This window comes from Scardinius erythrophthalmus, assembly GCF_964197995.2.
Source record: "Scardinius erythrophthalmus genome assembly, chromosome: 14".
In the NCBI taxonomy this organism is placed as follows: Eukaryota; Metazoa; Chordata; class Actinopteri; order Cypriniformes; family Leuciscidae; genus Scardinius; species Scardinius erythrophthalmus.
Genome location: NC_138234.1, coordinates 22,160,571 through 22,174,574, shown reverse-complemented (window position 1 = coordinate 22,174,574; position 14,004 = coordinate 22,160,571). Strand labels below are relative to the sequence as shown.

At 38.4% G+C, this 14,004-nt stretch overlaps 1 protein-coding gene across 1 annotated transcript in view; it reads left to right on the top strand.

The window, feature by feature from the left end:
* Positions 1–289: 289 nt before the first annotated feature.
* ncanb (neurocan b) overlaps positions 290–14,004 on the top strand; it is a gene marked incomplete at both ends in the record, with an annotated part of 82,943 nt that continues 69,228 nt past the window's right edge. The window contains 2 exons of the mRNA XM_081384599.1: positions 290–362; positions 10,934–11,326. Of these exons, the coding sequence (XP_081240725.1) occupies positions 290–362; positions 10,934–11,326 (466 nt within the window). The remainder of the gene's footprint in view (positions 363–10,933; positions 11,327–14,004) is intronic.

The following is a 14,004-nucleotide window of genomic DNA, read 5'->3' as shown; positions in this document are numbered from 1 at the left end:
ATTTTTGTGCTTAACGTACAACACTTAAATGGTAGAGCCACCACATTCAGGTTAAGGTCAGCACAAATGTTTTCTCTGTTTTTTTTGCAATAGGACATCAAGATTGAGAGGCTTGCTCTGAATATTTTGACCTATCAAGCCTTTGATAGGTTATTTAATTCCTATAAACTGAAAAAAAGACTGAAAATGCACTAGCAGGCTTTGGTAGTTTGATTTTAATTAATTATGACAGGACTGAAATGATAATGAATCCACCTCTCTGTGTCTTTTTCTCTGTTTGTCCTTCAGGATGCTGGGGGAGCTCCGCTTGACTGCGCTCCAGCCTCTCCTGGCTGTGTGTCTACTCTTCACCCTGGAACACAGTGAGTCATTCTCTCTTCAATCTGAGCGTTCATCTACTCTTATCTGTTCAGTCGTGGGAAGCACAGTTGTCAATCAAATGCCCTGGCTGATTCAATATCAACTTTTTCAAATTTCAAAAGTCCGAAACCAACAGCTGAATTAGCGCTTTTTTTCTCTCACATTGGACAAAAAGAAATGCAACCTACCCTGTCTATCTGTCTGTCTGTCTGTCTGTCGTAAAAATGACAGTTCCGTCATCATTTACTCACCCTCATGCCATTTTAAAATGGTATGACTTTATTTCTTTTGTAGAACAAAAACTGTTTTTCTTTGTCCATACAGTGAGGGATGTTGTTTTTGGACCCCATTGACTTTCATTGTATGCACAAAAAGTTCAAGCATTCAAAATATCGTCTCTTGTCCTCCACTAAAGAAGGAAAGTAATGCAGGTTTGTAACGAGGTGTGTAAATGATAGCAGAATTTTCATTTATGGTGAACCATCCCTTTTAAAAAAAATTCTCTAGTCCTTTCATCTTGTGGTAATTACCGGCGCACACCTTTCCCTGAACATTCACTGATGAGCCCTTTTGGACATCGGTTATAAATCCCCCTCGGCTGGATTCTGCCCTCCGCTGCTGCTTCCATCTGCAGTAAATAGAGAGTGCGTAAGGAACACTTTCATCTGCAGAAAGCCTCATTTCCTCACATTGCCACCTAAAGACTTGTCATCACTCACTCTAATGCCTGTATTGGCTCTCAGTGGCGGTGATACCGTGCTCACGTGCCATAAAAAAGGAAGACACTGATGCAAAGCTTGTGCGGGGCTGAATCCTATACGCCGTCTAAAGCCTTTTGTACATGCAAAAGCTTCACGCTCAGCTGTGCGAGACCAGGTCCCAAGTAATAACTTTGGCAAGGCTGTGTTGCAAGCACTGTTTCACAGACCGGCCTCCTCTGATTTCAGACGACACCAGGTTCTTATCGGGCACTCGCAGGGTTGCAGGCCGAGTCTCTCGGTCCCTGACCTGCTCGCTGCCATCTGCACCAGTTGCTTAGTGTCTGGTCTGGCACTTGAGGTCCACCGCGCAGTTTTCTTTTCTAGTGTCAGCAGCAGTGAGCGAGATAAATAGAGGCTGCTCATAATAATATGCCCAAAGATTTCCTCGCACTCTTCCTCGCACTCTCCATCGAAACCCCTCTCAGGGATGCCCATGGTGTAAATAAGGAAACTGTCTCCATGAGTGTTAATTCCCTTCTCTCATCATCTACTAACTAGGGTAAGGTTGCACCAGTTGTCCATCATGAAATCTATTTTAGTAATATTTGGTAACATTTCTTGTTTAAGTGGTGTATTTTAATACGAAAGTAACTATTGAGAAATTGTATCTAAGATTAGTCAGGAGCAATACATTAGTACAACAAAGTGGAAAATTCAATAATTAGTTGAATTAGTTGAATTACCAGCCAGCACCAGCTTTTTATTGATCAAATCACGTCTTTGAAATCAAATCATGTTTTGTCAAAGAAAGTTTTGTCTCAGAATGATGATCAAAACGTAGATGGAATAGATCGAGTCTATCAACACCCAGAAGATTCACCGTCCTGGGTCGACGTTACATTCAATAACATTAGGAAATTTTGATTTATATGCTGTTAATGTTTGATGATCGTGTTAGCTTAGCAATGCTTTTATTGCTTGTTTCGCTTGTTTTGTATCCGGAGAATCTGTACTAGGGCTGGGCGATAAAACGATAACGATAATTATTGCGATATAATTTTTCTCGATAAAACGATATCAAGAGTTCGATGAATGTTCGATAATGTTTATGCGCCAAAAGCGGAACGAAACTCATTTGAACCGCGCGCCACACGGACCATTTATTCGCTCGGCTCAAAGTCCAAACGGCAGCGCGAGCGCGAGCTCACTTGAGCAGATGCGTTTAATCTGATCGGTCTCTGTCACGAGATCCAGTGAAAAGCGCTTGAATTCAGCGAAGAACACAATGTCTCCGTGATTTAAACCAGTTTAAAGGCAGATGAAACAGCGCTGAAAAACACTGTGCGCAACGATACAGTCAGAAGGCTTTTCCGTCTACAAATTCCCATCATTTACCGTGAATTTACTGTACGTTAACCTAGTAATATTAACTGCACCATGAAATGTGGGATATACATATTGAATTGTATTATATTATTAATGTAGACGATGTATTAAAGGACTGATGGAATATAATTACAGTATTTAATAATGTATTTAGGCTAATGTTTTTCATACAAATGCCAGAAACCATAAAGTTACATTTTGCCATGAGTGAGGTTATCATGATCTAAATGCATGATACTTGATGACCAATGGTTAAGTTTAATAAAACTCAAACAGTCAGAATATTACATTTTACCAAATAAAAATTAGCACATGCAGAAACTAAGAAATTAATTTTCCAATAAAGATATTTATTTTGTTAAGGAAAAATTACAAATGTTGAATGTTCTACCTCAGATTTGTGAAATGTTCTCCTGTTTGGCAAGTGTTTGTCATGATATGTTCTGACAATAAAGAGTAGTTTAAAACCACAGTTAACGCTCTGGTTTCTACAACTTTCACTTAGGAGCAAAAATCTGCCTTTAAACTTGAAAGAAATAAAGATTTGACTTTTATCGTGATAATTATCGATATCAACTGATATAAAAAAAATTATCGTGATTTTTTTTTTTGGCTATATCGCCCAGCCCTAATCTGTACACTTTCACAAGATTTGTAACAGCGCATCTTACCGTATAATAGTGAAAACATAGATTGCCGCAAAATTGCGTCAATGGCAGGAACGAGCTCAAATGTATAACATAATTATATATGGACATAATTAGTGTACATTTTGTCTAAGATCTTGAATCATACGCGATTTTTTTAATGTAGAGTATTCAATCAGTCTGCTATTTAGTTTCAAGTAAGTTTAATGGTACAATTCTCATGCATAAGTTACGCAGCTACTGCCACAGTTTATGTGAGAGTTGGCAACAGTTTATGTGAGAGTTGGCCACACTTAAGTTAGCAACCCCGTATCACGCTAAATAAATGTGCTATTACCTAGCAGAGAGCAGGAAATGTAGTCAAGCCTCTGGACTCAGAGTATCTTTATGTATGTGTGTGTATTTGAGCAAGAGACAGGAAGGAAGACAGGAGATATTGAGCTCAGACACCCTGGGCTCGGTTAATATTCATGGCGCTGTGAATATGTCGGGAACCTCTGGGGGGTTTCCGGGGGAGAGCATCTCATGCGAGACGCTTTCAGAAAGGGAATGTCATTACGACGGCCTGCGTGCGCTTGACACCATATAAGCACACCTGTTCATTTTTAATCCAATGATTCCACTTCTCAAACACCGTTTTGGAGGAGGCTGTATCTGCAGTGGCAGTGGATGAAAGACACCATTGGAGGTCCTACTTAAGAGTGGGAATCAAACAAGCAGCCCTTATTCTGTGGAAATGATGCATATGTAGATTTACTTCAGGGCTACTGGCTCCTGTTGCGAATATTTTCGCGAGTTTGTCACAAATGCTTTGGATATATGAATGTTTCAAGCTCAGTGCGTGCATTGCGATTGCTTGTGCAATTAGACGCCGCAGGACAGTCTCGGCCTGTGGTTAGGTAACTGAAGGAAAGAGCAAAGGGAGAATACCGACAAAAATGGGCAGTTTGCCAAATGGTGGCCTGTAAAAATGGCGTCGGCCACGACACTAAAGAGAAATCGCAGTACACTTACGGATTCATCATTGCATTAGCTTTGTATCTCTGTTCTCATGGAAACCATTAAAGAGCGTCCAGTATTTAACATTAGCAGTCAAATCAACATCACTGAAGGCTGTCTGTCTTTTTTTCAAGGGAAGGCCATGTAAAGAATTTGGTTCATATAGGGTCTTTCAATGTATTTCTTTGCAGTTTATTTTTATTACACACATTAGTATAATATTGCAGAACACAAGCTAATTTATTATTCTGTTAACCGTTAACTTTATTTATTTGTTTGTTTATTTGTTTATTTTAATAATAATAATAATAATTGCCGGCAGTAAGATAGACTTGTTCCCAGTGCATGTTGGACTCCGGCAGGGCTGCCCTTTGTCACCAGTTCTGTTCATGATTTTTATGGACAGAATTTCTTGGCGCAGCCAGGGGCCAGAGGGTGTCAGATTTGGGGACCACACGATTTCATCTCTGCTTTTTGCGGATGATGTTGTCGTGTTGGCCCCTTCAGACCAGGACCTTCAGCATATGCACTGGGACGGTTTGCAGCCGAGTGTGAAGCGGCTGGGATGAGAATCAGCGCCTCCAAATCCGAGGCCATGGTTCTCAGTCGGAAAAGGGTGGCTTGCCCACTTCAGGTTGGTGGAGAGTTCCTGCCTCAAGTGGAGGAGTTCAAGTATCTTGGGGTCTTGTTCACGAGTGAGGGAAGGATGGAACGGGAGATTGACAGACGGATCGGTGCAGCTTCTGCAGTAATGCGGTCGATGTACCGGTCTGTCGTGGTGAAGAAAGAGCTGAGCCGCAAGGCAAAGCTCTCGATTTACCGGTCAATCTACGTTACTGTCACCTATGGTCATGAGCTGTGGGTCATGACTGAAAGGACAAGATCCCGGATACAGGCGGCCGAAATGAGCTTTCTCCGCAGGGTGATCCCTTAGAGATAGGATGAGAAGCTCGGTCACTCGGGAGGAGCTCAGAGTAGAGCCGCTGCTCCTCCACATTGAGAGGAGCCAGCTGAGGTGGCTCGGGCATCTGTTCCGGATGCCTCCTGGACGCCTTCCCTGGGAGGTGTTCTGGGCGCGTCCCACCGGGAGGAGACCCCGGGGAAGACCTAGGACACGCTGGAGGGATTATGTCTCCCAGCTGGCCTGGGAACGCCTCGGTGTCCCCCCAGAAGAGCTGGAGGAAGTGTCTAGGGAGAGGGAAGTTGCTGCCCCCGCGACCTGGCCCCAGATAAGCGGATGAAGATGTATGTATACAATAGTAAAATATTGCGGAACACAAGTTATTTTTAATAATAATATATAAAGCTTTATTGCAGACACAGGTCCATATAACACAACATACAGCATAAAAAAGGAGATACAAAAATACATAAAAATTCCATAATAGCCTATAGAATATACAGGCTATTACACCAGTGTCGTCTAAGCCTCGAAGTGTATCTATAACAGCTTTTCAGAGGACTGACTAGGGCTTCGATTATATGGTTCACTGAATTGTCAAGTCGACACATAAAACCAAACATCAGTTGCCTTAAGAGTGCCTCACAGGTTGGCACTCTATTAGACACAAACAAATGACTGGCACTATGCCACCTAGGGACACGGAGCAGCAACCTCATTGCATCATTGTATGCTACCTTTAGCCGCTGCATACTCTTTTTCTTATAGTTAATAATAATTAATATTATTATATTAAATAAATAAAAAAATATTAAATAATAAATCATTCTTATTTTCTTGTCTCATTGTTATTATTTTTATTATTATAATTCTTATTATTATACACCATGTATATGCAGAAAACAAAAACAAATTCTTTGGCATGGCATGCCTGTAGATATGTAGCCACTGCTCTCTCTGCACAGTAAAGAGAGATGGCAGTACACATTCTTTCTGACGGTCATTATCTTTACTACATTGGTGGCCGCAGCAATAATTAAGGAATGTTTAAGGAAGTAGGTAATGCCGCCTGTTATTTTTAAGATGAAGGTTGTGTGAAGAAAGTAGTTTGCTTTTTCACTTAATAGAATCAGGCTCCTTTTGGTCTTTTTAATGTCATTTTATTACCTTTTTTATATCTGACTTTTATGTTTTATTATCATTAATTGCGGTGTTCCTTTCGGACGGCGTGGTAATGAAAGGCCCATTATTTTATAAAATCCTCAAATATTACTGTCAAAAGGATTCAAGGAAATAACTACAGAAGGCATGATCGTCAGCATAAACCCCGGCCCGCAATCGATCAGTCATTTCGTGGCTGCTGGGTAATTGAAGACAATAAGGCCACTGTCAGCAAGCAGCCAATTACATTAGCCTGCAGAGAAAGAAAGGGAGAAGGACAAAAACATTCATGTAGGAGATGCGTACGAACGCTGTTGCCTTGTGTTCCCTGTTCTGGGATGATAAAGGCTTCTGACAGCACTTAATGCATTTCAGGTGTTCAAAGAGGACGGCAAATAGTCACAATACATCAATGAACAAGAAAAGCAGTAGCAAGTGGTCACTTCTTGTTTTTTTTAAAACTCTTTCCTAGTCCTTCCCCCCGTAACCCTCAATATTTTTACCCTCTTTTTGGCTCGACCTCAGACGGACGAGGAAAGATTAAAAACAACGGCAGGATTTCAAACAAAAGGACGATCTCCAGGGGGTTATGCTTGTAAAAACATTTCCATCTAAATGCAGATTTGGTATATTTTGCTATGCTTCTTACATTCATTATTTACCCATGTGGGACCAAAGCAATCTTTTATTTCTTGACTCCGAGGTGTAATTTGTTTTTTAAGGAGGTATCTGCATTTGATTTCTGGTTATTTAACGTGGCAAATTAGATCACGCTTGCACACAAAATATTACAGAAGAAACAATTTACACACTGTTGGCACAACTGTATCCGGAAAGCAGCCTAATTTACTACATATCTGTTTAAATACGTCTGCGAAACATGCATAAATGCAATTATAAGTGTTTGCATGTGGGCATCGAGGGCTTGGGGAAACAAAAAGTCATGCTCTGTAGTCTCACTGCTTATATTCTCCTCAAGCGTGAATTCAGGCAACAGGAAGGTAATTCTGTGCCTTTCCCTTATCGTGAGCATGACTTCCCCGGAGATGGAGGACAGAAAGGAAGGAAAGCATGGGCTTTGAGACAAGATCTGGTGGAAGGAGGAGTTGTCGATCCCTCTCCGGAGCTCACATGCAAACAATTTTTAATTTATAATCTAGTGATTTCAGTTGTCCTGCTGCTTTCAAACCGGCAAACAGTTTTTGAAAATGTTATTAAATAATCTACTATTTATAGTGTTTAATGTAATGTAATATAATATAAGTAAGGGATAATGTATAATGAGCCGGTTGTTATAGTGAATAACAACCCCGACAGGCTGAACGGGATCCCGACGCGAAGCGGAGGGATCTTGAATCAGCCTGAAGGGGTTGTTATTCACTATAACAACCGGCTCACTATACATTATCCCGCTTATTACATGGCTACCTACAAAATAAATAAATATTTTTTGCCGCGAATTATTGATTTAAAAACGATTGTATTGCTTCCGCTAAAGAAAATAGTCCGTTCCGCGTCCATAGCAACGCGCTGTTTTTCATGGCAACGGTCTGTTATACTTCGCAGCGGTCTGTTATAAAGAAATAACAGACCGCATTCTATATTGGAATTCAGCCAAGCCATGTAATAATATATTATATTATATTATATAAATGAATTTTAAAAACGAACGTATAAAACTTCAATATTTGCCAATTGTTGTTATTATTATATGTAATAGGAAAATAAATAATGGTATAAATGACATGATGAAACAAATATTATTAATTTTTAATTTAATTCAGAATAATTTTTTTGTATTACATTTTCCCTTCATTTAGTATTTTTATTTATTTTATTTATTAGTTTTATTTATTTATTATTATTAATTAATTAATTTATGCATTTATTTATTAGGGCCCAAGCCCTGAAAGGGCGAATATATATATATATATATATATATATATATATATGTGTGTGTGTGTGTGTGTGTGTGTGTGTATATATATATATATATATGTGTGTGTGTGTGTGTGTGTGTGTGTGTGTGTGTATATATATATATATATATATGTGTGTGTGTGTAAATATATATATATATATATATATATATATATATATATATATATATATATATAAATATAGCTGCGAGCAGCGATGGAGGGCCAAAGCCGGCGGCACCGCCATCCCCGGTGCCTTTAGGTAACTAAAGGCACTGGGGTTGCGGTGCCACCGGCTTGGGCCCGTAATCGCTGCTCGCAGCTATATTTTATTTATGTACTCCCAAATATATTTTTTTCCAGATTTATTTATTCATATTATTTTTTTTATATATATGTATATATTGACCACCACTACTGATTAGCACCCCTTAACAGAGCACACTCAATTCGAACCTTTCCTCTCAGCTAACCGATTTCCTTCGTAACATGTTTGTGAAGATATGTGTCTTGATTCAACAAGAAAATTGCAGGTCCATTTACCCCTCCCATTGATGTTGTCAAGCACTCGCTCTCTAGCGTTTTCACCTATGTACAGTCCATTTCTGTGGGGACGGAGTATAAGTGCCGTTAGACGAGTGGGCTGCCATCATCTCTACCAAGATATTCGCTATTACTCCCTGCAAATGACTGTTGCCCGTTAGAGAGGACATTATCATCCATGCTTCAGCTAAATGTCATCATAGATGAATGCATGCCATCACATTTACTGTAAATATGCACCGCAACAGCATGGCTAGGTAGTGATGATGCTGTTTGCTTTCAAATTCAGATTTAGCTGCGTTTGTAAAAATATGTAGGCCTAGTAAATTTATAAGGCTTACAATTTGGTTGATTTGAAAAGAGCTGAAAAACAGTTATGTATCACTTGTTGTTTATGATAATGAGAGAATTTGCAAATTCAGATTGAGAATTCAGTCTGTGAACAACTCCGGCGTTCTCAGAAAAAAACGCCTCTGATTGGACATTGCATTCATACGCTCAAGAGAAATGTGTGTGATTGGTTTTAACGCTCAATGGTGCAAACCACGTCTAAAAAGAAATCTGATGCAACGTGAGCAAACCGACTGTAAATGTAATTCCACAATTGGCACTTTTCATTCATTTAACATCTCACTTTAATAGATCTAGCCATAATAGATCTAGCTTAATTGTGCGGAGACAGTTCTTGAAATTAGGGGCCATTTTTGTTCATTTTAGTGGCATTTTTGCCCCAAGCCCTTGTTCATTTCCAACCCTGATATATAACTCCTCTTGGCATTTATACCACTTATAAAAAATATCCAGAGTACACTAAAATAGTTGAATCAATTAATAAAAAAAAGAGTAAATGAAAAAGCACTTTAAAGTCAGGATAGTGCAATCTCCCTCGCCCAGCGTCCCAATCTCTCCGTGTAATTATAGTGGGGAGTTGTTGGGCTGGGAGAGATGACATTTCCCTGTACTGGTAGAAGACTCCATTCTTTACATTTAAATCAAATCAAATTACGGCAGGGCAAGGCCAGGCACGAGGTGCTGGGCAAAAGCCCACTCTAATGAAAATAAATCAGTGAATTTTTGCGCGCTCGCTCGGAATAGTCGGCACCCTCTCTTCTTCCGCCTTACCTCATGTCATTCATTCAATCTGTCTTGCAGCAATTATATTCTCACCTTCCCATATGCAAATGAGAATGATGACTGGCCCTGCATACCTATTTGAACTAATAATAAGCTATAATGCAAGTGTACATAATAGGAATTGCATTTCACTGGGTGATGAGAAAAACGCTGTAGTGCGCTGTGGGTTTTTTGTCGTCTATGCATCAACCCCCATTTTGCTCATGCCTCTTATTGATTTTTTATTTAATTTTTTTTTTTTCACCTTTGAGGCAAAAAGGATTATTACTAGTGAAATACCTCCATTTGTCTGTGCGGTCACTGCTGCCAGGGTTTGCTGAATTTATGTTACACTATAAATAGGGAGAGTATAAATAATGAATTGTTTACTATTGTATAATGTATTAATATTGATTTTAGCTAAATAACTTTGTATGTCTCTCTCGAAGAGCACAAATCTGTATCTTGCCTGCTTTTATCAATAGAAGAAAATAACACATTATACAACATTTATTTGATAGTAAAAACAGTAATATTGTGAAATATTATTACCATTTAAATAATAAAATAATATATATTTTAAAGCTGAATTTACAGCATCATTACTTCAGTCTTCAGTTTCTCACGATCCTTCAGAAATCATTCTAATATGCTGATACGCTGCTCAAGAAACATTTATTATTATTATTAATGTTGAGAATAGTTAAGCTGGTAAAAAAAATTGTGGAAACTGTGATACAGTTTTTAATTATTCTTTTATGGACAGAAAGCTCAAAAGATCAGCATTTGTTTATGAATCCTTGCTGTAAAAGCATTGATTTCTTTAAAAAATAAAAACTATATTTACCTACCCCAAACTTCTGAACATGTATTGTCACAAGACATGACCTCATCATATTAATTTTGTCCTATTTGCCAAGTTGAAGGCTCCATAAAAAAGATTGGTACAGTAAAACAAGTAGGCTACGGTACGTAGGGCAGTATGTCATATTTCAAGGTCTTATTTCTGCTTTAACTCTGTTGGCGCAATATGCTAAGTTTAATGGTTCATAAAAAAAGACTGGTACAGTAAAATGTGCTCAAAATTGAGATTTTTTTAGGGTAGTTTTGAACAGCAGCTTAATGTTTATTATTGTGTCTAATGAAAAACTTCATTAAAATGCTTGTATATGATCAGTTTTGTCGTTTTTCCTCTTTCCTCAGGCATGGTGAGCTGTGACACTGTGGTGAACATGCGTAAAGTGACTCACCAGAGGGTCCAGGAGCCTCTGTCGGGTACGGCCCTCCTGCCGTGTGTTTTCACCCTGCGCCCGAGTCCTTCTAACGAACCGCCCCGCATCAAATGGACCAAACTGTGGGGTCAACGTGGCGCGGACGGCCTACAAAGGCAGCAATCGATCCTTGTGGCTAAAGACAATATAATCAAGGTGAAGAAAGCCTTCCAGGGTCGCGTCACCTTGCCGGGTTACCCGGAGAACCGCTACAACGCCAGCTTGGTGCTGACAGGCCTGCGATCCAGCGACTCGGGAATGTACCGCTGTGAGGTCGTGGTCGGCATTAACGACGAACAAGATACGGTGCCTCTTCAGGTCACGGGTAAATGTAGCGCTCTGCAGAATGCTAATACACGCAGCTGTGATTATAGTAATTAGATTCACAGTTGACTTCTTTCTTCTTTAGGTTTGTGTTTTGTGCAAAAACGTATCTCGCAATTAACGTCCCTTTTCAGTGGTTTTGCAGGCCTCTGGGTGAAACGCGCTCGGTGAATGACTTGATATATTATTTAATCTGAAAATCTGGTGCAATTACAGTCCTCAGTGCTAAGGATTGGTTTTCCTGCACATCTGGTGGCGTTTTCCATCAGATCAGTCCAAGGAAGCATGGACCAAACAGCTGCTGCATTTTCTGCATGCTCAGGTTCCTGCCAAAACCTTGATGAAGTTAGTTAGACTTCATTCGCTGCCAATATGCACTGCAGTGCTTGTGTTTGCATGAGGCTGTGGAGCGGAAATGTGCATGGGGCGAATTCGTCAAACTGCGTTTTTCGCACATTTCAGCACGAAAACTTGAGTCTTGTTCACTAAGCAAACTAGTGTAACCAGGTGCTAAATGCACTGCAGTAGTGACCCTCCAGTTAAGTCGGTGTCATTCTTTTAAGAGCAAAAGTAGATCATGATCATTATAGATTCCCAAAATTCAGCGCTATTGTGCCATATAGCGCAAACCTCCCAATTTATGAAAAATTAATTGAATGTGTAAATGTAAGCTAATGTAATGAAAAATCATAATAAAATAATGTAAAAATAAAAATGTATTTGAATTATAGTTAAATTTACATCAATAAAAATATTTAAAAACCAAAAGTAAAAATATGTAATAATCATAGTAAAGAGAAAAAGACACACTGTAGAATATGTAAATATAAGCCAACATAATGAGAAAAGAATAATATTCATAATAAAAATAATACAAAAAGTAAAAAAAAGATTAAATGTATATAAATAAAAAATAAATAAAAAATCTAATAGTTAGGGCTAAAAAAGAATATAAACGAATGATAAGTAAGGAATAAAAATAGTATTAAAAATATCATATAAAATATTTTTTTTAATTATATTTAAAATACACACATATATTATGTAAAAAAAAACTTTTATGTTAGATGTGATTAATCGATTTGGCGGCACTAATAATAATTAAAAAAAAAAATCTAATAGTAGGGAGAGAAAACACAAAAAAAGCACACCATCTATCACAGAAAAAGGAAATGATATCAATGAACTCTTAAAGTAAAATAAATGAACAAAAATAAAGTTAAACATAAACACGTTTTTGATGAATGTGGCCTAAGTGGCATCCAGCAGAGAAGGGTAACGAAATGAACCATTATGATTAAAACGTAATTTGTGATTGCAAAACCTAACGAGGATTACTTCTCTCAACAGAGAGTGGCTCTTAAAAATGCATTACGAGAGACCAGTGCATTATTAATACTATACAAGCAGATACTCATGTAGCCTACTTTTTCATTTCAAAACAGAAACCTCCTCCTATATGGAAGCATCTGGGTAGCAATATTCTGTTTGAAATGTAATATGCAAAATGACAATGCAATATGTAAAATGGCAATGCATTTCTGTATGTACATTTTCCATTACATTTGTGCAATGTTTGGTGCAAAATGAAAATGATAATTCAATTATAAAATTTACATTTGCCATTTCATACACTAGTTTTAATATGTAAATTGAATACATATTTTAACACTAAACCTCCCACCCTGTCAATCACTGCGTGAAGTTGGCCCGGCCCCCAACCCAATGCAAAACGTCGCCAAAAAGGCTCATTCTTTTTTACTTTGTTTGTGATGGTTTACTTTTTTTTTTTTTTTTGCTGCTTCGGTTTTTTAGATATGAAAAGAATATTTATAGGTCATTCTGAGGTCACCCAGCCCCCCACATGCTCCAAATAAAATAGTCTCGTTCGTTTGTGCCGGTTAAATTTTTGATTGTGCTGCTTCGGTTTTTAAGATATTGGACATTTAATTACAGGTGATGACGTCACCAGCCCCCCGACCTGCTCGTAAATTCACGCAAAATAGTCTCGTTTGTTTGTGCTGGTAAAAAATGTGTTTGTGCAGCTTCGTTTTTAAAATATTAGAGACTGAATTATAGACGATGACGTCGCCAGCCCCCGACTTGCTCCACATTCACCCAAAAAAGGCTAGTCCTCTATGAATTTGACCCGTCAGATTCTGTGACCCTACTGTACCTATTTGATTTATCAATATCTGATTAATATGCTTAATAAAATAGAAATGGGAGATGGTCATACATCACATGAGTCACTTTATTTAACATCACAGTCAGTTATGAAGAAATAAAGAGTGGTCACAAATTTCGGTAGCTATGTCATGTTCTGTAATAGGCCTATTCATTTGTAAGGAAAAACTGTAGGATCTCTAAAATTATTGGGTAATTATAGTTAATAGTATTAAGAATAAAGATAAGCATGTGTATCAGACAATGAGAATATTTTATACCAAACAAAACCATCATTAACACAGTCCAGCATCAGACAACAGCGCAGCATAATGTTGACACCAAACGGGTGTCGACGCCTGATAAGGCAGAAAATGATCCCAGACGTTCCAACATCGTACTGGTTCTATCACCAGATGCGTAATAATCTTCGGAAACACTACCATTTCTCTGTTCACACTCCACTTCATCTGCCAGTAAATTTAACACTCATATCAGCTCTGCCGCTGCCGT